This window comes from Bubalus kerabau, chromosome 7, assembly GCF_029407905.1.
Source record: "Bubalus kerabau isolate K-KA32 ecotype Philippines breed swamp buffalo chromosome 7, PCC_UOA_SB_1v2, whole genome shotgun sequence".
In the NCBI taxonomy this organism is placed as follows: Eukaryota; Metazoa; Chordata; class Mammalia; order Artiodactyla; family Bovidae; genus Bubalus; species Bubalus kerabau.
The window spans coordinates 7,912,794-7,935,554 of record NC_073630.1 but is presented as its reverse complement, the minus strand read 5'-3'; the positions used below and the strand labels follow the sequence as shown (position 1 = coordinate 7,935,554).

At 39.3% G+C, this 22,761-nt stretch overlaps 1 protein-coding gene across 1 annotated transcript in view; it reads right to left on the bottom strand.

Annotated features, from left to right (window-relative positions):
• The window catches only part of TNIP3 (TNFAIP3 interacting protein 3), a 44,767-nt gene that overhangs the window by 5,709 nt on the left and 16,297 nt on the right, over nucleotides 1-22,761 (bottom strand). Inside the window, exons 3-7 of the mRNA XM_055587550.1 lie at nucleotides 14,138-14,224; nucleotides 10,436-10,513; nucleotides 8,682-8,747; nucleotides 7,097-7,228; nucleotides 2,906-3,028 (exon numbers count right to left, since the gene is read on the bottom strand). Coding sequence (XP_055443525.1) covers nucleotides 2,906-3,028; nucleotides 7,097-7,228; nucleotides 8,682-8,747; nucleotides 10,436-10,513; nucleotides 14,138-14,224 — 486 coding nt within the window. The remainder of the gene's footprint in view (nucleotides 1-2,905; nucleotides 3,029-7,096; nucleotides 7,229-8,681; nucleotides 8,748-10,435; nucleotides 10,514-14,137; nucleotides 14,225-22,761) is intronic.

Sequence of the window (22,761 nt, the reverse complement as noted above, 5' to 3'; positions counted from 1 at the left end):
GCACTGGTTGACTGCTGCTGCTGCTGCTAAGTCGCTTCAGTCGTGTCCGACTCTGTGCGACCCCATAGATGGCAGCCCACCAGGCTCCCCCATCCCTGGGATTCTCCAGGCAAGAACACCGGAGTGGGTTGCCATTTCCTTCTCCAACGAATGAAAGGGAAAAGTGAAAGTGAAGTCGCTCAGTCGTGTCTGACTCTTAGCGACCCCATGGACTGCAGCCTACCAGGCTCCTCCATCCATGGGATTTTCCAGGCAAGAGTACTGGAGTGGGGTGCCATTGCCTTCTCTGACTGGTTGACTAGCCCCAGGTAATTTTTCTCACTTAGATTAAACATTTGGATTCTCTTGTCCAGACTTTATGAAAACAATACCCTTAGGTATCTCCTTCAAAGCAAAAAAGTAGAACTGAGTATATGTAGTTGTGTGAACTTCTGAAAACCATCTGCTAATTGCTAAGCTGACATGCTATGCATTTCTGCTGAGAGACTGGGTTAGCAGGCAGTAAGTTTGAGCAAGCAGGGTGGGCCCCAAATTCCATCCTGTGATGAATGGTGTGCACAATTAGCTACCCAAATCATCATTTTTGTGTAACTTCTATTTATTACAGTGGTAAAAGAGAAAAGAAAAATCTACAGTATAAAACAATAATTTCTTACATTTCATTAGACACTAAAGGAGAAAAAAATCTCTTTGTACTAAATGAAAAAAAAGAGAAAAAATTCTTTTTATAACTCATCACTTTTTATCTGTGTTTAAAAGTGACAGTTGAAGGTATAGATGTGGGAGATGAAATCTCTTCTTGTTTGAAGTACACTTTTATGTTTTCTTACTACTCATAAATAAGAGTAAAGCATTATGCCTATTAAAGCATAAATGTCAGGATCACAATTGGCTATTGAACATATTACGTTATCAGTAAATTACATTAGTTAGTTAATTCATCCACTCAACAAATATTTAAGAACATATTATGAGCCAGGCCCTGTTCTAGGCACTTCGAATACAGCAGTGAGCAAAAGAGAGACACTCAGGGCCCCGTTATGACTATTGTCCTTGTGTGTCTCCTCCTTCAAACAATATGTATTGATCGTAAAGTTATATAATTGCATTCTTACAAAGATGAATATGTTAATATTAATACGAAATGTTTTTTCGACCTAAAAAACTTTGAGTTTTTTTCCCTCTGACCTTAAGAGAAAGTAAGCATCTCAATGGGCCACTAAAAGTATTGTGAGTACTCAACATTGGGTCTACCATGCCTAGCAGAGATGTCTGCCCTGCAAAAATCCTGCCCACACGGCACTTACAATCAAGACTGGGAGATAGTAAGCAAATATGATAATAAACATGAGACATTTTGCATGTATTAAATAGCAATGAATTCCAAGGAAAAATTAAAACAGGAAATTTTAGAGGTGTAGTATATAATTTTAGTTAGGATATCCAGAAAAATCCTCTTTGAGAAGATGACGTTTGTATCAAACTTTGAATTTTACTCAAATTAATTTTTCTTATTGAGATTTCAGGATTATTATCATGAGCTATTAAGTTTTTACTTATTAAAAGTTTTTATTTTGTCGACTATAAAAGCAGATACACAGAAATTAAGGTTATATATGAGCTTCTCGAGTTAAAAACAGAGTTCTTGACTGTTATAATTTATACAGGCTTTATATCCTTATGTCCACATTTAGAGAAACAGAGAACTAATAAGCGATAACATACCAAAAGTGGGAGAAATTTCAAGTATAATCTCAATTAATGTCAGTTCCTCTCATTCATTTGCAGAGAATTTCCAGCAGAGAATAAGAGAGAAAATCCATTTGCCCTGAATCTGTATCTCTGAACATTGATTTTCTCTCTTAAAGGATAGAGAAGTACACTGTTTATGAAGTCAACCTCCAATTTCTCACTTTATCCTGAATATTAGCTTGCCTCATAAACAGATCAAACACAGCGTCACATTTGTAAAGCGTCCTATCAGCTGTACAGGCACATCGTTACCGCTCTGGGAATCTTTAAGTTATACCTCTGGAAACTCCTTAACTACAGGATGGCACATAGTCCAAAATGCAAGCACTGAGCATGAGTTTAAGGCCAATTGCCTACTCACTTTAGCAGACGATTTCTGTTACTTTGGCCAAGAAATACCTAGCTTGAGAGATGAACATTTCAGCTCCTACAGGTATTTCTATGGTCCATGTATGAAAAAGTCAACAGCAAAGGGTTTAATTTTTTCCCTCTGAACAAGTCAGCAATCCCTTCCCACAGAAAATTAAGGTTTAGTCCGTGAAAGAACACACAGACACACTCACTCACAAGTCATTCTTTTGCAGAATTCAAAGGTGGTTTCTTTGAATAGTTAAGTTGGAGCGAAGACATTAAAATCACCGGCATTTTCTTAACAGATCTATCCCCACTCTCCCCCCTAAAAGGCTTTTTCTCAGAAAGGCCGTCATTCTTGGATTTGGCATTTAGCCTGCTTCCATAGAGTCTGCTTCACACCTAGCAGCTCCACAGTGATGATTTTAAAGTGCAGTCTGTTTCCTCAGGAAACTTTTGTGGTTGACCAAGACATACGCTACTCTTCACAACCACCCACCTGCTTTATGTGGTTCTTTGAACTACCAAAGAAGAAATTCTTACTCTCTTTTATAATATCTCCTTATCTTTTTAATGACAGTCTTTGCAGGGACACGAATTCACCAAAAAATCCTTAGCCAAGTCTAGCTGAACGAGGAATATAGGAGAGATTTATAAAATTACAGAGACCTTTTGTGCAAGCCCCCCAAGCCTGTGAGCTGCATTGCAGTGTGAGTGGATTGTGCTGTGAGTTTCAGCCCAGAATGTACTCTTTATACAGAAACCTCACATTTGACCTCTCCAACTTCACCTGGCTTGATACCTTGTTGAGGCGTTTTATTTCACATTCATAATGTTGCTTCTTGTGGTTCATGAGAGCATTTTTTTCCTTCAAAAGGTTATTCTCTATCTTCAATTCATGTAATTCTCCATTTAGGCTCTCCTTCTGAAATAGAAAGCAAGAAAACAAATTCCAAATCAATAAAATTCAGATGAGATGATTTTGTAGAACTACCACTGAAATTAAAACAACAAAACAAGACCTACTAGATTTTCACTTAACATCCCACTTGAGTAATAGTCTCTGGGTGGGCTTCCCTCATGGTTCATCTGTAAAGAACCTGCCTGTGAATGCAGATGATGTGGGTTTGATCCCTGGATCAGGAAGATCCACTAAAGAAGGAAATGGCAACCTACTTCAGTATTCTTGCCTGGAAAATCCCATGGACAGAGGAGCCTGGCAGAATACAGTCCGTAGGATCTTAAAAGGGTCGGATGTGAGTTAGCAACTAAACAACAACAACTCTGGGTGGAAGTTAGGATTAAGATAGAAGAAACCTTTATATTATCCTTACTGCTACTAAGTTTTGTGACCCCAGAACAAGATGTCAAAATCCCCACTCCTCACTTTGAAGGATCAAATAAGTCTGCTGCTGCTGCTAAGTCACTTCAGTCGTGTCCGACTCTGTGTGACCACATAGACGGCAGCCCACCAGGCTCCCCCGTCCCTGTGATTTTCCAGGCAAGAACACTGGAGCGGGTTGCCATTTCCAACTCCAATGCATGAAAGTGAAAAGTGAAAGAGAAGTCTATCAGTCCTGTCGGACTCTTAGAGATCCCATGGACTGCAGCCTACCAGGCTCCTCCGTCCATGAGATTTTCCAGGCAAGAGTACTGGAGTGGGGTGCCATTGCCTTCTCCAAAATAAGTCTGCAGAATAAGCTATTCCCTATGCACTGTTATAAGGTGGTGACGAAAGACTGAGTCACTGAAAAATAACTGAAAGTTTTAAAATGCAAAAAGTGTCATTGCAACAAAAAATACCAATATCTCAAAGCCCTGTTTCATTCTGGCCTGGAGAGAGACAGAGAGGATAAAGGATAAAACCTCAGGCAATAAGACCCTACACCACAGATAATTACTCAGAGTGCTGTATTTTTGTGATGATTACTTTTAAAATGTACAAATGGGCTGGTCCAACTGCCATCACTCCTCCACTTTTCAGAACACCTTCAAGCAATCCAGTGTTTTAAGTACCTGAAGCAAGGCTGGCGGCTTAGACACAGGTTCTGGATTCAGACAACAGCTGTCTCTTATCTCTTAATTTTATATTCTGGGCAGTAAACTTTTTGTCGAGTGAATTGGATTCTTAATGAGAAGAAAATTTTAACCTAGTAAAATAAATATTCTAGAGTTTAGGTAAATCTATATGTTAAAATATATTGTTTTAATAGCTATTATTTCCCAAAACAATGATTTAAGAAATCAACTTTAGGTGAGTTGTTTTCTTTAAAAGTGAAAACATTTCTATTTGCCTTTGTTTAACCAGACTAGATCTATATGTACACCTAGAAAATTCACCAATCTTTTTCTAATTTAGCATAGCTTAAGAGAAAATTATTTCAACTAGAAAATGATCCAAATGGCATAGGGAAAAAAATAACCATGATTCCTGTGCTGGGTATAGATGGAACAGAAAGGAACTTTTACATGGCAGAAAGGGAATTGCTAAACTGTGCTTTCTTTGGACATTGTCAAAGATATCCTTAGCAAGGTGGGAAATCTGAAAAGACGTTGTCATGTACTAATTTGTGAAACTGCCTTAAGACTGGTACATGTTGTAAAACACAACCACTTCATCACAATATCAGTCACAAGACTTCACCTGAGAAAATTAGCCTTATTCTTCTTTTTCCTGTCTGAAAAAATGAGAGGCCGTTAAGAGCTCAAAGGCCTCTGCTCTTTTCCTACAATATCCATGAAGTCTCATCAGTTCAGTGAAATTCAGTTGCTCAGTCGTGTCTGACTGTTTGCGACCCCATGGACTGCAGCACGTCAGGCCTCCCTGTCCATCATCATCTCCCGGAGCTTGCCCAAACTCATGTCCATTGAGTCGGTGATGCCATCCAACCATCTTATCCTCTGTGGTCCCCTTCTCCTTCTGCCTTCAATTTTCCTCAGCATCAGGGTCTTTTCAAATGAGTCAGTTCTTCGCATCAGGTGGCCAAAGTATTGGAGTTTCAGCTTCAGCATCAGTCCTTCCAATGAATATTCAGGACTAATTTTCTTTAGGATTGACTGGTTGGATCTCCTTGCAGTCCAAGGGACTCTCAAGAGTCTTCTCCAACACTACAGTTCAAAGGCTTAAATTCTTTGATGTTCAGCTTTCTTTAAAGTCCTACTCTTACATCCATACATGACTACTGGAAAAACTTTGACTAGACTGACCTTTGTCAGCAAAGTAATGTCTCTGCTTTTTTTTTTTTAATTTAATTAATTTTTTTTAATTGAAGGATAATTCTTTACAGAATTTTGCTGTTTTCTGTCAAACCTCAACATTAATCAGAGGGGTGGGATGGGGAGGGAGATGGGAGGGAGCTTCAAAGGGGAGGATATATGTCTGCTCTTTAATATGCTGTCTAGGTTGGTCATAGCTTTTCTTCCAAGGAGCAAGTGTGTTTCAATTTCATGGCTGCAGTCACCATCTGCAGTGATTTTGGAGTCCCCCAAAATAAAGTCTCTCACTGTTTCCATTGTTTCCCCATCTATTTGCCATGAAGTGATAGTCTGGATGCCATGATCTTAGTTTTCTGAATGTTGAGTTTAAATCCAAATTTTTCACTCTCCTCTTTCACTTTCATCAAGAGACTCTTTAGTTTTTCTTTGCTTTCTGCCATAAGGATGGTGTCATCTGTGTATCTGAAGTTATCTTGATTCCAGCTTGTGCTTCATCCAGCCTGGCATTTTGCATGATGTACTCTGCGTGTAAGTTAAATAAGCAGCCTGACAGCCTTGAAATACTCTACCCAATTTGGAACCAGTCTGTTGTTCCATGTCCAGTTCTAACTGATGCTTCTTGACCTGCATATGGGTTTCTCAGGAGGCAGATCAGGTGGTCTGGTGCTCCCATCTCTTGAAGAATTTTCCACAGTTTGTTGTGATCCACACAGTCAAAGGCTTTGGCATAGTCAATAAAGCAGAAATAGATGCTTTTCTGGGACTCTCTTGCTTTTTTGATGACCCAGTCAGTGGATGTTGGCAATTTGATCTCTGGTTCCTCTGCCTTTTCTAAAACCACATCTGGAAGTTCACAGTTCATGTATTGCTGAAGCCTGGCTTGGAGAATTTTGAGCATTACTTTACTAGCATGTGAGATGAGTGCAATTGTGCGGTGGTTTTAGCAGTCTTTGGCATTGCCTTTCTTTGGGATTGGAATGAAAACTGACCTTTCCCAGTCCTGTGGCCACTGCTGCATTTTCCAAATTTGCTGGCATATTGAGTGCAGCACTTTCACATCATCATCTTTTAGGATTTGAAACAGCTCAACTGGAATTCCATCATCTTTACTAGCTTTGTCCACAGTCCCATAACTGTAAAGTCCCATAACTAAAAGTAAAACCAGCAGTCCACATTAAGAAAAGGCATCATCTCAATGCCACTTTCTAGTTCTCAGGAGGATTAAAGGACCGTTCCAATCTGGAAACTGGGGTCAAGTCCCATTTTCCCATGTGTTACTTATAGACATTGACAAGCCGTCTAAACTCTACACCTCAGCCTTCTCATCTCTAAAATGACAAAGGTAATATTTTTCTCACAGATGGGCAGAGAATGTTAAATGAGATGAAGAGGATGAGGCGTTTTTCAAAAATGTTATCTTTTTAGGGTGACAAAAGTCATACTTATTTGTAAAGCTTCTTGTAAGCTGAAAAGCAGCTGTACAAAGATTTGTCAAATTATCAACAATAGCAGTAAAAATAAATCAGTATGAGTAAAAGCAAAAAAGCAAAATGAATTTTTTCCTAGGCTGCAATACCCTAGAAAAACACCCCCAAATCTGTGGCTTGGTTCTCCCTGCGGATGAAGCCTGCTGAACGGCAAAGGAGGAAGCGAATCCTTCTGATTCTAGAGACCTGGCCCCTGGTTTGGGCCCTTGCGAAACCTGTACACCCTGGCCCGTCGGTGGCAGGGGCCCCGTCCTCCTGGGGGCGGGGATTCGCTCCCGAGCCCCGCCCACCTCCGCACGCCGCAGCGGCTCACTGGTCCTGCAGTGCGGCGGGCAGCTCTCCCTCGGGCTCTGCAGCCGCTCCTTCTCCAGTGTTCCCAGGAATCTTTCTGCGGAATCCAGTTTCGATTTCAGCTCTGCGACCTGCAGGAGTGGTTCACAGACAGCTGCAGACACCTAGTCCGAAGCCCACCGACCCCTGTATTTTTCCCCAACCTAACACCAGGGGACAGAACTGGCTCACTCCTGGGCATCCCCTAGGGAGGGCCTCTTCTTCCCACTGTCCCAAACCAAGATCAGGTCTTTTACTTTTTTAAAAAATGCTTTCTCTACAAGAGGAAAAAGCAAACACCAAAACAGCTTGTAGGCTCCTTTCTCCAGACTACACCCCTTTGGAGGGAATAAACCCTTAGACCTTATGGGAGCCATCGAGGCTTGTCATTCTATTTTCAACTGGCAAGGTGTGCCTTGCCTGATCTGAAGAGGGCAGTGAAGGATGGAAATCAGTGAACGTGCTTACATTGCAGAACAACAGATAAGGCCTTTGCTCCTCAGTAACCTGCAGCTCTTGACCTGCTGTGCAGTGTGTGCTAAGCCTCTTGACCTGCTATTAAATTCCAAATTAGGTGTCTGGGTGACAGGGGTCCAGCGAGAGAAGCCTTAGGAACAAGCACGTCATCAAAGATGGGGAGTGTGACCATTTTTAACCCTGGGTCTTCACGCAGCTGCAAGCCCTTTGGGAAGGTAACTAAATGTTTTCTCTGGGATCATGTGATTTAAAATTTGGAGACTCAAAAGCTGCCCCTCTGAATATTATTATATAAGGTGGCTTGGCCATGGCCCGGTGTAGTGAAAACTATCCTGCTTTTTCTAAATGTAATACTTTGAGTATCAAAATGGGGAAGCAAAGAGCAATTCTGCTGTATTTCTCACTTGTGGTCAAATTTCTTAATTTTGAATTATTTAGGGAGTTTACTTTCTCTTCTCTCTCTTTTGAAACATGAAATGATTTTAAATAATAAATTGACTTTTCCTCTTTAAATATAATTTTTTTCCAAAAAAAAAAAAAAAAAAGATTATTTCTCGCCAAAACAAAAGTTTCTTGTCTGAGAACATGCTTTAGAGAGAAGAGGGTTTTGCCCCATTTTCCCTCACTCACTGTTAGCATTCTTTCCTTATCTGTGGGAAACAGCTTATGCTATAAAGAATTAGAGAACCAGCCTTGTATAAAACAGTATGAACTTTAAGCCATCTCTCACCTCACATATAACTTTGTGCTTTTATGGCTGCTGCTAACAGAGCCAGGATGCTCTGTGAGCTATGATAAATGTGCGTAAGAACTTAGAGATATTGCTGGAGGCTATTTTTAGTATCTTTATTTTTACATTCTCAAGACAATTCACTGACACCTTTGCTTCCTTCATTAATCTTCAGTACCAAGAGGCCAGTAAAACACTCAGCACCCTCCCCCTATCATTTTTCAACAGATGGCTGGCTATTCACAAATCTCCTGTAGTTGAAATCAATGAAAATCTTCACATACTTGGCTCACTCAGATTATTGATTTAAAGCAAATACCAAAAAGAGAGGTGTTTACCTTTCTTTCATATAACTCTTTCATGCTTCTAAATTGCTGATCCCATTGCTGGTTAACTTCCAGGAGCTGAAATTATTAGAATTTGGTAAATCAACAAAAGGATTCTGCCCAGTTGGAAATTTAGTCAAAATGAAATCACTTTTTGAGGTAAGATTTTGGAAGTCATTGGTGAACACAGTATTCTTTCCACCAAGTTCTGGTAGATTGGGATGAGTTAACACATTCACTTTTCATAATTGGCTCACGTATGAAAAACTAGTACATCTTAGGTATATCTTGACTAGTCAGCCAATCAATTTATTAGAAACTTTTAACTTTGCATACTTATTTGAATTTTCATCTTCTTTGTTCAATCCAACTAGAACCTGATACAAATTGCATTAATGGTTTTCTGTAATATTTATTCATCTTTGAAGTCTTTTTTCAAATCTTTCCATATTTTTCTATGTGCTTACCTTGACTATTATAATGTAATATTTCTTACAGCTTTTAAAGGCAGAATTTATATTAAAAATTCCAAGTCTCATTAACTGATAATCATTTGCTTGCAATAATGTGTTTATTTTAAAAAAAAAAATCAGTACATGATTTGTATAATATACTCAACTAATAGATAATATCATTTTTTTGAAAGCTTAGATTATTGGAGGAATAATAGTTTTGTCATAAGACAAATTTAGAAGCAACTTAGGCTGCAATTTGAAACTTTGTTTCAAACTTCAAAACTATGTGCTAAATAGATGAAAGGAAAAACACTATGACCTCATTTTAGTTTTCTAGTCAGGGAAGTCTACAGTTTTCTACATTAAAAGAAATTCCAACAACTATAAATATATGACAGACATGGAGAAGATAGATATAATGACTAAAAAGGTAACAAAACTTTCTCTTAGTTACAAAACAAAATATCTCATCCAGAGTGGCAGTAGCTAGGTAACTCTTATGCTAGAAATAGATATGACTTTTTAGTATAAGACTATATAATATTATTTTATAAAAATCCCCGAGCTGCTGTCATTTTAGGGACTAACATTTCTGTGCTCTGGCAACATTACTTTGCTGAAGTTCAGTACTTCCCCAGAAGAGCACACTATTTTACGCAGTATCAAAGAAGGGTGGAGGACACCGAAGAAGAAGACAGAAAGGCTGTAATGTAGAAAATGACGTAGAAAAGGAAGTACCAGATTGACAACGCGGTGCCAGAATTGTTAGTTTTCTACCTCTTCCTCTGTCAAGGAGAATAAAGAAGTTCTAATATTCGTTAAACTCAGAAAAACAGAACTCAAAATAATATCCATTACATGTCCAATGACGTTTTAAAACAAACTTCTTTTGTGATAATGCTCCTTAATCCCTGTTGGTCAGATGCCAACTCATTATGTCATGGTACCCAAGTCAGCTATACAATAAAGCCTTAGACAGTTTGAGTTTCAAGGTGTGTCAAGTTGCAGAGCATTAACAGCCCAGATGATAAACTCACCTGGCCCATGTGGAAGAAATGTCTAATTAAAAAAATTAAATTATAATCATTGAATTTATGGGTTTGTCATTTTTATTCATTTGCACAAGCACTGAGAGACGGAGTAAGAGACGTGTAGGTGAGTAAGAAAGAAGCATTTGCTCTCAGTACAATGCAGTCTGTTACCCTGCAGACGCATACTGCAACCAACAACAAAAACAAAAGGCGCTAGATGTCTCTTATTCTCAGCATTCATTCATGGCCCATGTGGCTCCAACTAATATTGCAAAATTACCTCTTTTCTCTGCTTTTCCAGACATCTTATCTTTTGTTCAAGAGAATTTAAGTTCTTTCTTCTTGACGATTGAGCACACTTTAAAAAAAAAAAGAGCAAAGCAGAATAGTCTATCAAGTAAACAGGAGAAATGCTGCCTTTAACAAGCTCTCATGTTGTACTTTATAAAAATTTTGCTAAAATATTATCTCCTTCATAGAGAACTGTTGATGAAAAAGCTTTATATTTTAGAAACTCTTTTATATGAATTAACTACCTAGATAATTATTGAATAAATTACAAATGTATCTATATAAGAGGTAAGCAAGAAATTAGAATTTTATGAATTTGGATTTCAATCATTTTCCCCCTAAAATGAAAATACATAATATAATGTATATAGAAATCAGGTAAGTTCCATAGATACATGTTAGGTATGTACTTGGTAAAATTTAAAAAAATTTACATAGACATGCCCATGATTTGGAGTGGCCCTAAAAGTCAGAGGAATGATAGAACCAAGAAAAGGAGACTAACACAGTATGTTACATGGAGACAAACTGATTCTGAAGCAATAATAATACATTAACTACTTCAGTGACCATCATATGATTATCTTAGAGAGGTGGGCCTAGGTTATCTCGTGTTGTGTAATTTTAACCAGCCCTATGTATAAAGCTGCTAGGTGACAAATTTAGATTAATAATAAATCATTGGCATGGTGAAAAATTAATCACTTTTTTATTTTTAAGAAAATATTATTCATTTAAAGAAAGCACAAAAATTCTGGAAACTGCCTACCATCTGTCTAAAGTGATCACCAGCAAAGTTCACTAAAGTACTGTTTTCTCTGTTCTTACTCAATAGTCTTAAAACCATTGCATGGCTGAATCATAAAGTAATGCAGTGAATTGGATGATGAGGGTAGTCTGGAAATCTGCCATTTAGTCTCAGGCTCAATAATTATTGTGGACTGAGAAATTGCTTAAGGGTATTCATGAACAATAAGAAATATTTTCAAAACATGTTGGCCTTTGCCAGAAATGTTACAAGAAATGCTGTTTTGTGATCTTCATGGAATTTCAAGGACTTTGTTCATTAGAAGTGATTTATAAAATTATTTTTCTATCTTTGCTAGCTTTTGTCTCAGTGTTTAGGGTTCCATGGTGTTTTACACCTCTATAGACACTGTTCTTAGTTTTCTTAGTTACTTCCTGTTCAGACACAGGTGTAACTAAGACTGCGTTTAAAAAGAGGCATTCTTCTGTAGGTCAACAAAAATCAGGATGACTATACCTGCTTCTTGACCTCAAACTGGTTTGGCCCAGTGCCAGAAGTGATATCAGTTTCCAGGGGAGAAGTATGTTGGGTCCTGCAATTGAGATTTCTGGTTTTTAGGAAGACTTCTGAGGGACAGAACTTATTATGGATCAGAACATACTAAAAATTAGTCATAGCTGATTTGGGAAATGCTGTGAAGCAACCCTACTTTGTGCTGGGCTTGGCGAAGCAGAGATGCAGAAAGACTGGATTCTAGACTAGTGGTTCTCTCACCACTAGGGTGCATTCACCTGGGGGCTTGATAAACATAGAGCAACCAGAACACCGATCAGAATTTCTGAAAGGGAGCTATAGCACTCTATCTTCTTTTTAATAGACTTTACTTTTTAGATCAGTTTAAGTTCACAGCAAAACTGAGTGGGGAGTATAGAGATTTCCCATATAGCTATTGCCCCAACACATGGGTAGATTTCCCCATTGTCAGCATCCTCTGCTGCTGCTGCTGCTAAGTCGCTTCAGTCGTGTCCGACTCTGTGAGACCCCATAGACGGCAGCCCACCAGGCTCCCTCGTCCCTGGGATTCTCCAGGCAAGAACACTGGAGTGGGTTGCCATTTCCTTCTCCAATGCATGAAAGTGAAAAGTGAAAGCAAAGTCGCTCAGTCGTGTCTGACTCTTCGCGACCCCATGGACTGCAGCCTACCAGGCTCCTCCGTCCATGGGATTTTCCAGGCAAGAGTACTGGAGTGGGGTGCCACTGCCTTCTCCGTACAGCATCCTCTACCAGAGTGGTATGTTTGTTAATAGATGAGCCTGCATTGACACAGCATTATCACCCAAATCCACAGTTTACATTACGATCCCTTCTTGCTGTTGTGCATTCTGTGGCTGTAGATGAATAGATAATGACATGTATCTATCATTATAAGATCCTGTAGAATGTCTTGTAGAACTGTCTTAAAATTCTCTCTGCTCCACCTATTCATTCCACCTCTATTTTTAATAAATACCACTGATTTTCATGAGTCATATTAAAGTTCAAGGTTCCTCCATTCCACACCATGGTTCAGAATTTGAATTTGGGGTTCTATTTACTACAAAGACAAAAAAAATTCTGTGACCAACAGACATTTGTATGACCCTGCCTTCTGGGAATTTAGATTGAGAGTAATCAGATAGTTAGCATTTTTTCCATATACAATTTTCTCTGAAAAATTATGAAGTATTTTGACCCTTGATTTTCTTTTAAAAGTTATTTTTAATTCTCTATAAATTTTATTTTGGAGGGCTTCCCTGGTGGCTCAAATGGTAAAGCGTCTGCCCGCAATGCAGGAGACCCAGGTTCGATTCCTGGGTCGGGAAGATCCCCTGGAGAAGGAAATGGCACCCCACTCCAGCACTCTTGCCTGGAAAATCCCAAGGACAGAGGAGCCTGATAGGCTACAGTCCATGGGGTCGCAAAGAGTCGGACACGACTGAGCGACTTCACTTCACTTTTATAAAATTTTTATAAAATGATTTAGTAAATATATTAAATCTGCAAGACAGAAAAAGCACAGCAATAGGTATAATTTACAAGTCATAGATATATCATTAAGAATTTCTGTGGAGATTAATCAACATTTTACCACCATTCATATGACATAGATGTGTATTAAAATGAAACAAAACAGTCAAATACAAAGTTTTGGAGAAACTTTTCACCTGTTTTTGCTGTGCTTCTTATTTGCTAATAAAGGCATAGAAAGATTTTTAGGTCACTGGTCCTTCTAAGGGCTCATTTAAATAAAAATTACTCCCAAATAAAACGTACATCTATGTGCAAATTATTCAGACCTTGCTTTCTCATTTACCCTAATGCCCAGATCAGCTTTTAAGAGATTCAAGTTCTGGGACTGCTAAATTAAATACCTGAATGGACAAAAGAGTCTGTTTCCTATTATATCTTAGTTATCATTAAAAAATACTTTAAGAAAACACTTTCAATTAGTATCTGTTGCAGTAAACAGTAACAGATCAAAGAATGTGATATTAATTGCATGTATATAAGTATTTTACCACAGGTACTCTATTGCTATAATAGATTTTATTTCTAAGCACACCAATATAATATTCTCTTAAAATTTACATTAAACCAAATTCCTTTTTAAGTCAAGAGCAAAATGTGAAACATAGAATTGAAAAGCTGAAAGGACAGGCTTTTATTTCTCACTTCGTAAAAAAAAAAAAAGAAATGTAGCTCAGAGGTGTCAAAGAAAATGCAACCAGTCACCTAGATATTTTTTCTTTATTGAATAGCATTGTTGAAGTATGTACAGCCTATCTTAGCTAAAGATAAAGCAAACTAGCCATTTCTATTCTTATTAGTCATTGCATAATTAGCCATTAGCGATGCTGTTGATGCTACGTATGGTCAATACATCTCCCAGAAATGTGTTCTTACCTCTGCATGATCCGTAGAACTTTCTGCACCACTCATTCTAGCTGTGCTCTGTAAGAAATGTGCCACAGAAGCTGTTTTTCCTGGAGGCTTGGAGAGCAGAAAGAAAAAAAGAAGAAAATGATGTGTTTTAAAGTGAGAGCAAAATATATGTAATTTAAAAAATAGTTAACTCGTGACAGAAAACAACAGTAGCAATATTTCACTGAAAATGTACAGAAGTGACTATGTATGTGAATTACACAGAATAAGGCTAAAAGCAACTGTGACGATAACTTTTCTTCTCTTCCAGCTAGGGGCTTCCCAGGATGTCTCAAGCTGGCAGGCTGTGAGTAACACACAAGGCAGATAGGCTTGCTATGGTATGTAAATTTCCTTTCTTCCTTTACTGGCAGTTTCTCTCACTGGAGGAGGAAGTTACCACAGACTAGCCTAGGCACACCAAGTCTTTCCTCAGTAGCCGAATTGCCATAACTTCACTGTATTTCCCAGATCAATTAAATAACTGATGACTTTTTGACAACTCGGGGTACTTGCTTCCCTAAGGGCTGGATTTTCTGGCAATGTCTTAAGTGTATCAGCTTAACTGTGTGAAATTTAATGTCATGCATAATTCTGTAAGTGCTACTAATTCTTATGGAACTAAAAAAGAAAATAATTCATTACAAAGTTATTGGGTATTGTTTGTAAAGTTAATTGTCTATATTGGCAGGAAGTTTAAACTTGGTTCTCAAGTGTAAAGTCTCAAGACTGTTTGTTTTTTCTGTAGTTGGTCCACATTTTCTCCATAACTCCAGGGAAGTAAAATCTTTTTTTTTTTTTTTTCACTAACATTCAGCTTTAATGAGTTGGCTTGTAGTTTTATGAGGCACTGAGGTAATGGAGCACTTGATAGGTAGGGCAGATAAAAGCAAGGAAAGCAGGTGCTCTGAGCTACACACAGGGGCCGTGATGGAGCAGAAGACCTCATTCTTGCCTTGGATGAAAAGGAACAACGGGAGAGGCAAGAATATAGAAAGAAAAGAATGTGTGGCTGAAAGGAGAAAAGAATTTAGTTACTTAGTTTACATTTTTCTTTAGAACTCTCTATTCAGTATCAACATATATGTAGGATAAATCCTAAAACTCCTGAAATTCAAACTCTTTAAAAGGGAATGAATGGGTGGCTAGGATTTGACTTTCCTTTGTCTGCTTTAGCTCTTCATCTTTAGCTCTCCATCTCTGCTTCTTGTGTTCCTGCCACACTGAATTCCCTCTGCTTCCTGAACTGGCCATGCCCCTGATAACTGTGGCTGTCTCCATCTGGAATATGTGTGTGTGTGTGTGTGTGTGTGTGTGTGTGTACTTTCTGTTGGTTTCTTGGTCTGTTTAGGGGGTACACTTGAGTGAATAGAATAATATTTCCTTAAGGAAATGGCAAGCCACTCCAGTGTTCTTGCCTGGAGAACCCCAGGGACGGGGGAGCCTGGTAGCTGCCGTCTATGGGGTCACACAGAGTCGGACACGACTGAAGTGACTTAGCATAGCATAGCATAGCAAGGCAATATCCAAAAGTACAAGCGGGAAACAAATTGTTCAGAGTTCTTAAGGTAAAACGAGTCACGTGTGATTTGATTTTAGGAAATATAAGCAGGGGTTCCTGGAGACTGACACTTCATTAACTGTCAAATCCACTCATCAGGAAAAAAAAAAGGCAATAACATAAAAATGTATTCTTTTCTCTCCCAACCCCTCCTTCCAAATACACACATACTCAAAGCATAGCTATATACAGTCAAAGTTCCCTTCAGCCTTATCTGCATTTTTAGTAAGAATAACCCAGTGGATCTGGTGGCACTGACCTAAAGAAGTGGTTAGACAGAACACTTGCTTGCCAGGCATTGCTGTCTGTAGGTCCTGTCTGTATGGGTATCCTGTTGAACATTTGTTGTTGTAGCCTATCAGGGTGTGAGTGATTCTATTGAATGGAAATTCAGTATTTTTGCATTTTTCACTATATTATTTTTTGCCTCTCCTGCCATGGCAGTTTAACAACAAATGGATTTTCTGTTAGATTCAGAGAGCCATGTGGTGATTTATGAATAAACAATAACTCTTCTGGAGTGCCCCAAGTTTGGTCAGAGAAAAAAAGGAATGTGCATTAGTACAGTCCCAGGAATACACTGGATATTTTCTGTTAAACCTGCTCTCTTTGCCTCACCTCCACTGCCTCACATATGCTGTATACTTTCAGTGTCTGACTTTTAGCCAAACTCTGTTCCCTGAGAAGCCTTGCTAAGTCGCTTCAGTTGTGTCCGACTCTGTGTGACCCCAGAGACGGTAGCCCACCAGGCTCCCCCGTTCCTGGGATTCTCCAGGCAAGAACACTGGAGTGGCTTGCCATTTCCTTCTCCAATGCATGAAAGTGAAAAGTGAAAGTGAAGTCGCTCAGGTTGTCTACTTGAAAGTTATACAGTCGTGTCCGACTCTTCGCGACCCCATGGACTGCAGCCTACCAGGCTCCTCCGTCCATGGGATTTTCCAGGCAAGAGTACTGGAGTGGGGTGCCATTGCCTTCTCCATGAGAAGCCTTAGTAGCTGCAATAACTTTCAGAGAAACGGACATGTCACTCCATGTTTCTAAAGCAAGCTTGAGGAGTTCTCACTTCTCAAGTGACTAAAATAATATGAATATCTAGAGGAAAATAACAAACATATGGAAATACAGTGAAGTGAAGGACCAAGGAGCTACCAGTCAGTGGTCAGGAACAGTCATTCCAGTTGATGATAACTCCCTCAAAATTAGTCTGAGAGAAATCATCACATTTCTATACATGCTTGGAGAGATTCTTTGGTAGGTGAAATAAACATGGATTTTTCTTCAATATCCTTTTAGAATGGCAGTTGAAAAAATTCCTTTGCTTTCTGGATCTATTTGCATGGATTTTAAGTGAATGTGCTATCTAAGTGGGCTTCCTGGATAGCACAGTTGGTAAAGAATCCACCTGCAATGCAAGAGACCCCAGTTCTATTCCTGGGTTGGGAAGATCCGCTGGAGAAGGGATAGGCCACCCACTCTAAGCAGGAGTACTTACCTACTCCAAGCTATCTAACTAGGAGACAGAGTATCTGGTGGTGACTAAAACATCTGCCCTTAGAAAGCAGTCATCTGGATTCATATTTCAGCCCTACCATTCACTGCTTATAAATTTGGGAATGATGCTTAAGGCCCTTAAGTCTCAAATCTCACATAGTAAACTAGGGATAGTAAAGATGTCCTCTTCCTAGGGTTGCTGTTCATAATAACACATATAAGAGCTTAGATATTAATAATAATATGGCCTTAAGGATAGGGCCCATCAGTCATTTACATATCACTTACTATGCACATGGCACTAAGTGGGTTCAAAAGGAAAAATAAAAGTTCCTACTTTCAATGAAACATATATATATATATGAGCATGCTTGTAAAAATTCAGAGGGAGCTCATTCTGAGCTTTCATAGTTATTTAGAAAAGACTCTGATACTGGGAGGGATTGGGGGCAGGAGGAGAAGTGGACGACAGAGGATGAGATGGCTGGATGGCATCACTGACTTGGTGGATGTGAGTCTGAGTGAACTCCGGGAGTTAGTGATGGACAGGGAGGCCTGGCATGCTTCGATTCATGGGGTTGTAAAGAGTCGGACACGACTGAGCGACTGATCTGATCTGATAGTTATTGCAGGAGTTGGAATTTTTTCTGGTCCTTGAAGAATGGATTGGATGTTCATAGATGGTGAGAACTGGGCTTTATTACTGTTAAGGGGAGCAATTTAAAGGAAACAGAGATGGACAAGCCTAAGTATGAAGGATTCTTACAGGCCCATTGTAACTAGAGAGGGGCTCATGTGCTCTGCCTAAAGTTGATTTGGATCAAAGTGGAAAAAGCTTTTAATTTTAGACTAAGAAATTTTAACTTTATTACATAGACCATGGGGCACTACTGAAGACCTCTGAGCAAAGGAATTACATAATCAAAGTGGCTTTTTAGTAAAAATAAACCTGGATAGGCACATTATGTATTAAATGGGTTAGATTGACAACTCTAATACCACTTAATAGATATTATCAAAAATAATATCCAAAATATTTAACAATTCATGGTAATCAAAGTACTTAATAATCAGTTCATCTGGGGCATGTAGAATGAACCGCAACTCTGAACTCCAAACACCTATATTAATTGCCTGCTCATCATCCTTGTTTGGATGCTTAATAGATACCTCCTTCACCACTTGTATGAAAGCTATTTCCTTATCTTCTCCGACAAAACTTGTCTTCCCCATCACAATCAGTGAGAACTTTCATGCCCTTGACTAAGAATCTTGGAGTCATCCTTGAGTTATCTTTTTCCTCACAGCTTTACCCAATTCATCTGGATATTTTTTAGGGTCTCTGAAAATACATCCAGAAAGGAAAGCAACACATTGCCACAAAAGCCAAGAGTTTTCCCAGTTTAAGAAAAGAATGAAATAAATTGGAAATGTCAATAATTGCCTCCTGATTTTGTTCACATGAAAATTCTTAAAAGAGCATCAAGTAGTGACTGATGCCTGTCCCTGCATCAAATCCTAGTCCACCCTGTACCAGCTACCTGACCTGCATTACTGCTGTAACGTAACAGCTTCCTTGCTTCCACTCTTGCTCCTTTCCCATCTTTTCTCAATCCGGTAGCCACTGCAAGTCTTTACAATATGTCATTTCATGTCACTCCTCTGCTCAGAACCTCTCGGTGGCTTCCTGTTTCACTCAGAGTGAAAGCAGAACACTTTATGGTTACAGTGGCCCGCAAGGTCCTCCCTGCTCCTGCCTGTGCTCCCTTGACCTCTTTCTCAGTATCCTCCTGTTGGTTTACTCCACCCTGCCCTGGCCACACCACTGGTCCATGAACCTCTCATGTACACACCCTGTTCTGTCTGCTCAGAACCATCTTTCTCCTAGATAACCCCATGGCTCATCCCCTCCCCTTCAGTGGGTAATTACTTCAATGTCATCTCTTCATTGAGATCTTACCTGGCCTCCTATTGAAAACTGTTCCCCATCTCAGCCTTTTCCTGCTATATTTTTCCCATAGCACTGTATGTCAAACCCTATATGTTTTTATTGTCTGCTGTTTATTCCGCATTTCTTAAACCTAAAATAGTGCCAACTATTTTAGTACCTGTGCAAGTCCAAGCAGTGCTCAGACACATGTAAAGCCTTCTCCCCATCCCAAACTAAATCTGCAATGTTGATGAAATGGGTACCTACTCAAGAGTTTAAAAAAGATCTCAGGATCAGGAACATCAACTTCTTGGAGTCCAAACTAGTAAATGACCTCTGTTTCATCCCCCAGATCTGGGCTTGGACTAGATGAGTCCCCTGAGAGGCATGTCCCAAATTCCACACCCTCTTGGGGGAGACAGGCTTGTTTCCCTCCAGCTTGGAGTTTAAAGCCCTTCTTCCATGCAGTACATATATGTCTATTTCCACTGCACAATTCTAGTTTTTAGTGCATCTCAGTTACATCATAGGGCAAATTGGACTTTGCCGACTGTTCTCTAGTCTTTATGAAACTGAAGACTTTATGAAACTTCCAGTCTAAAAGTTTCTCAACACTGCCCAAAGCAGTAACCCATCTGATCCAGTCTGACCACCAGCCCCTTTGAAGGCTTCTCTGGTTTGCCAGAGGAGTTAGTTACCTCCTCCTTTGTGATCCCAGGTTGCTGTGTGAGGCATCAATTTCTGCACTTATCATAAAACCGTCATTTTATGTACCTTTCTCTCTCAAGGCTGTACGCTTCTTGAAGGTAGAGTCAATATCATTTTAGTCTTGGGAACTAACATAGTATCTTTAGAGCACAGGCTAGTGATATATACATTTTTAAAAAATCTGTTTATGTATAAATCTTTATTTAGTAGGAAATCATAGTACACTGCTACTTTTTAAAACACAGTCCAGAGGAGAAAGACCACAGGAATAAACAAAGATATATATTTTGTCTCCAAATAAGAAAGGATCAAGGAGGAGTATCTACCCATTTTTAAAAAGCTATTCTGTTTGAATATATTTTATTTTTATTCATTTTATAGGTAAATATTTCACCTTTATTTTGTTTAAATGATCAACATTAACTTTCTCCATACAAACCCCTTAAATTTTTTTCTCCTAATCATAGGTAATATTTAATAAATACAAAATATCAATGATTATACATGCTATGAGGGATTTTTTTAAAGGTATAAGTGTGGTTTTCAATACTATTTCCTACATTTGTATAGTGCTTTATTATATAAGTTAATGTCCTGAAATATTAACTGGTGATTCCCCCAAACATACATGGTTCTTTGTTTCATGTAACTAATCCTTTTTTGCTCAGTGAGAAATACCTTTTGTCTCAGGGCTGAACAAGTTTGTTATTGAATGCAAAAGGAAAAACAGTCCCTATTCAGCCTTTGGATTTCAAAACAGACTCTTCAGTAGAGGCCATCCTGAAAACTGAAGTTTTGAATTGCAAAGCTAGTATTTCTAGCAATATATTTTTTAAAATTTAAGATTAATTCCTTTTGTGTAATTTATTTTGAAATGTCTCAAAAAGCAACATGGATTGATGGATGAAATGAGCAGTAGGTAGATGGATAGATATGTGATATACAAGTAGAGTGAGATTTTTAATGGTGAAATCTATGGGTGTACATCACAAAATCTTTTCAACTTGGCTATATATTTGAAGTTTTCATAACAAAATGTTTGAGAAAAAAACAGAATCAGGGCATAAAATCTTATACCATAAATGATAAAGAGGGAAGATGAAAAGATGGTATTCCTTTACCTCTTCCACACTCCCCACTCCCACCCCCCACCCAGGGAATGGTAGATAAAAGTAGGTCATAATAGATAAAGGCCCTGAGGAAGAATGGGGAAGGGATCAGGGAAAACCTGAATGTTGTGCCTCCTCTTGGGGAAACTGAGCCCAACTCTTCTAGGAACTCACCCATCATCTATCAAACTGCCCAGACTGAACATCATAGGGCCGAGAGGCCTTATCCCCTGAGTTAAACCTGGGGAAGGGGCAAGTCTTGAAGAGAATTTCTGCAGAGCCTCAAGGCACACAGCTGGGACTTTGTCTAGGTAGGGGGAGTCCTTAGACAGACACCTCAACCCCAGAGTGTTGTGAAAGCACAGTCAGAAATTTCCTGCATTCCTGAGAATGATATAAAAATGGTTAACTCGGGTTCTATGGATTTAAGAATGCTTGGCTGTCAGATTGAGGAAAACGCAGTATTTATCACATGAATCTGGGGACAAGAGATGAGAAGAGGGACCTAGCAGCCAGTGAAGATGTAAGCCAATGAAAAGACCAGAAGGATTAGATTATACTGCTGTTAATGGCAGTGTAAGATGATGGATTATTGCAACTTGATGCTTTCCTCCTAAAGTTGCCAAAACAGCATAAGACATCCAGATAAATTTGAGTTTTAGATGCAGAGTAGTTTTTTAAAAAGTTTTTCCCATGAAATGTTTTGTTGTTTTTATGAAATTTAAATTAACTAGACATCCTATGCGGAGAAGGCAATGGCAACCCACTCCAGTACTCTTGCCTGGGAAATCCCATGGATGGAGGAGCCTGGTAGGCTGCAGTCTATGGTGTCGTGAAGAGTCGGACACGACTGAGTGACTTCACATTCACTTTTCACTTTCATGCATTGGAGAAGGAAATGGCAACCCACTCCAGTGTTCTTGCCTGGAGAATCCCAGGGATAGTGGAGCCTGGTGGGGTGCCGTCTATGGGGTCGCACAGAGTTGGACACGATTGAAGAGACTTAGCAGCGGCAGTAGCAGACATCCTATGGGCATCCCAGGTGGCGCTAGTGATAAAGAACCCACCTGTCAATGAAGGAGACGTAAGAGACCTGGGTTTGATGCCTGGGTTGGAAAGATCCCCTGGAGGAGGGCATGGCAACCCACTCCAGTGTTCTTGTCTAGAGAATCCCAGGGACAGAGGAGAATCCCAGGTGGGCTACAGTCCATGGGGTCACAGAGAGTTGGACATGACTGAAATGATTTAGCATGCATGCAGACATTCTATATTTTTATTTACCACATCTGGCAACTCTACTCCAGCCAGATTTCTTCACAAATCTGCTTCACAGATTGTAGGTGCTGCTATGGCAAGAAGACAGAGGAGAGAATTCCTGCGTAGGACTACACTGAAAATACAAACTGTCTGAGCAAACACCAAAGTGGCTGAGATTTCCTGCAGTCAACTATTAAATTATTCTCCAAAAGGTAGGATGGGGGTCCCAGATTGAAACAAAACAGTTTAAAAAATAAAGAAAATGACAATTTTGCACATGTGAGTTCTGAGGATTGCAGTATTTTATCTGCTTCAATTTGAACTTCATAGTAGTTCTATAAGGCTGTCAGAAGAGGCATCTTTGATCTTAGTGAAGTGAAGTACTAGTTGCTCAGTCATGTCCGACTCTGCCATACCATGGACTCAAGCTCGTCTAGCTCCACTTCCATGGAATTCTCCAGGCAAGAATACTGGAGTGGGTTGCCCTTTCCTTCTCCAGGGGATCTTCCTGACCCAGGGATCGAACTTGGGTCTCCTGCACTGCAGGCAG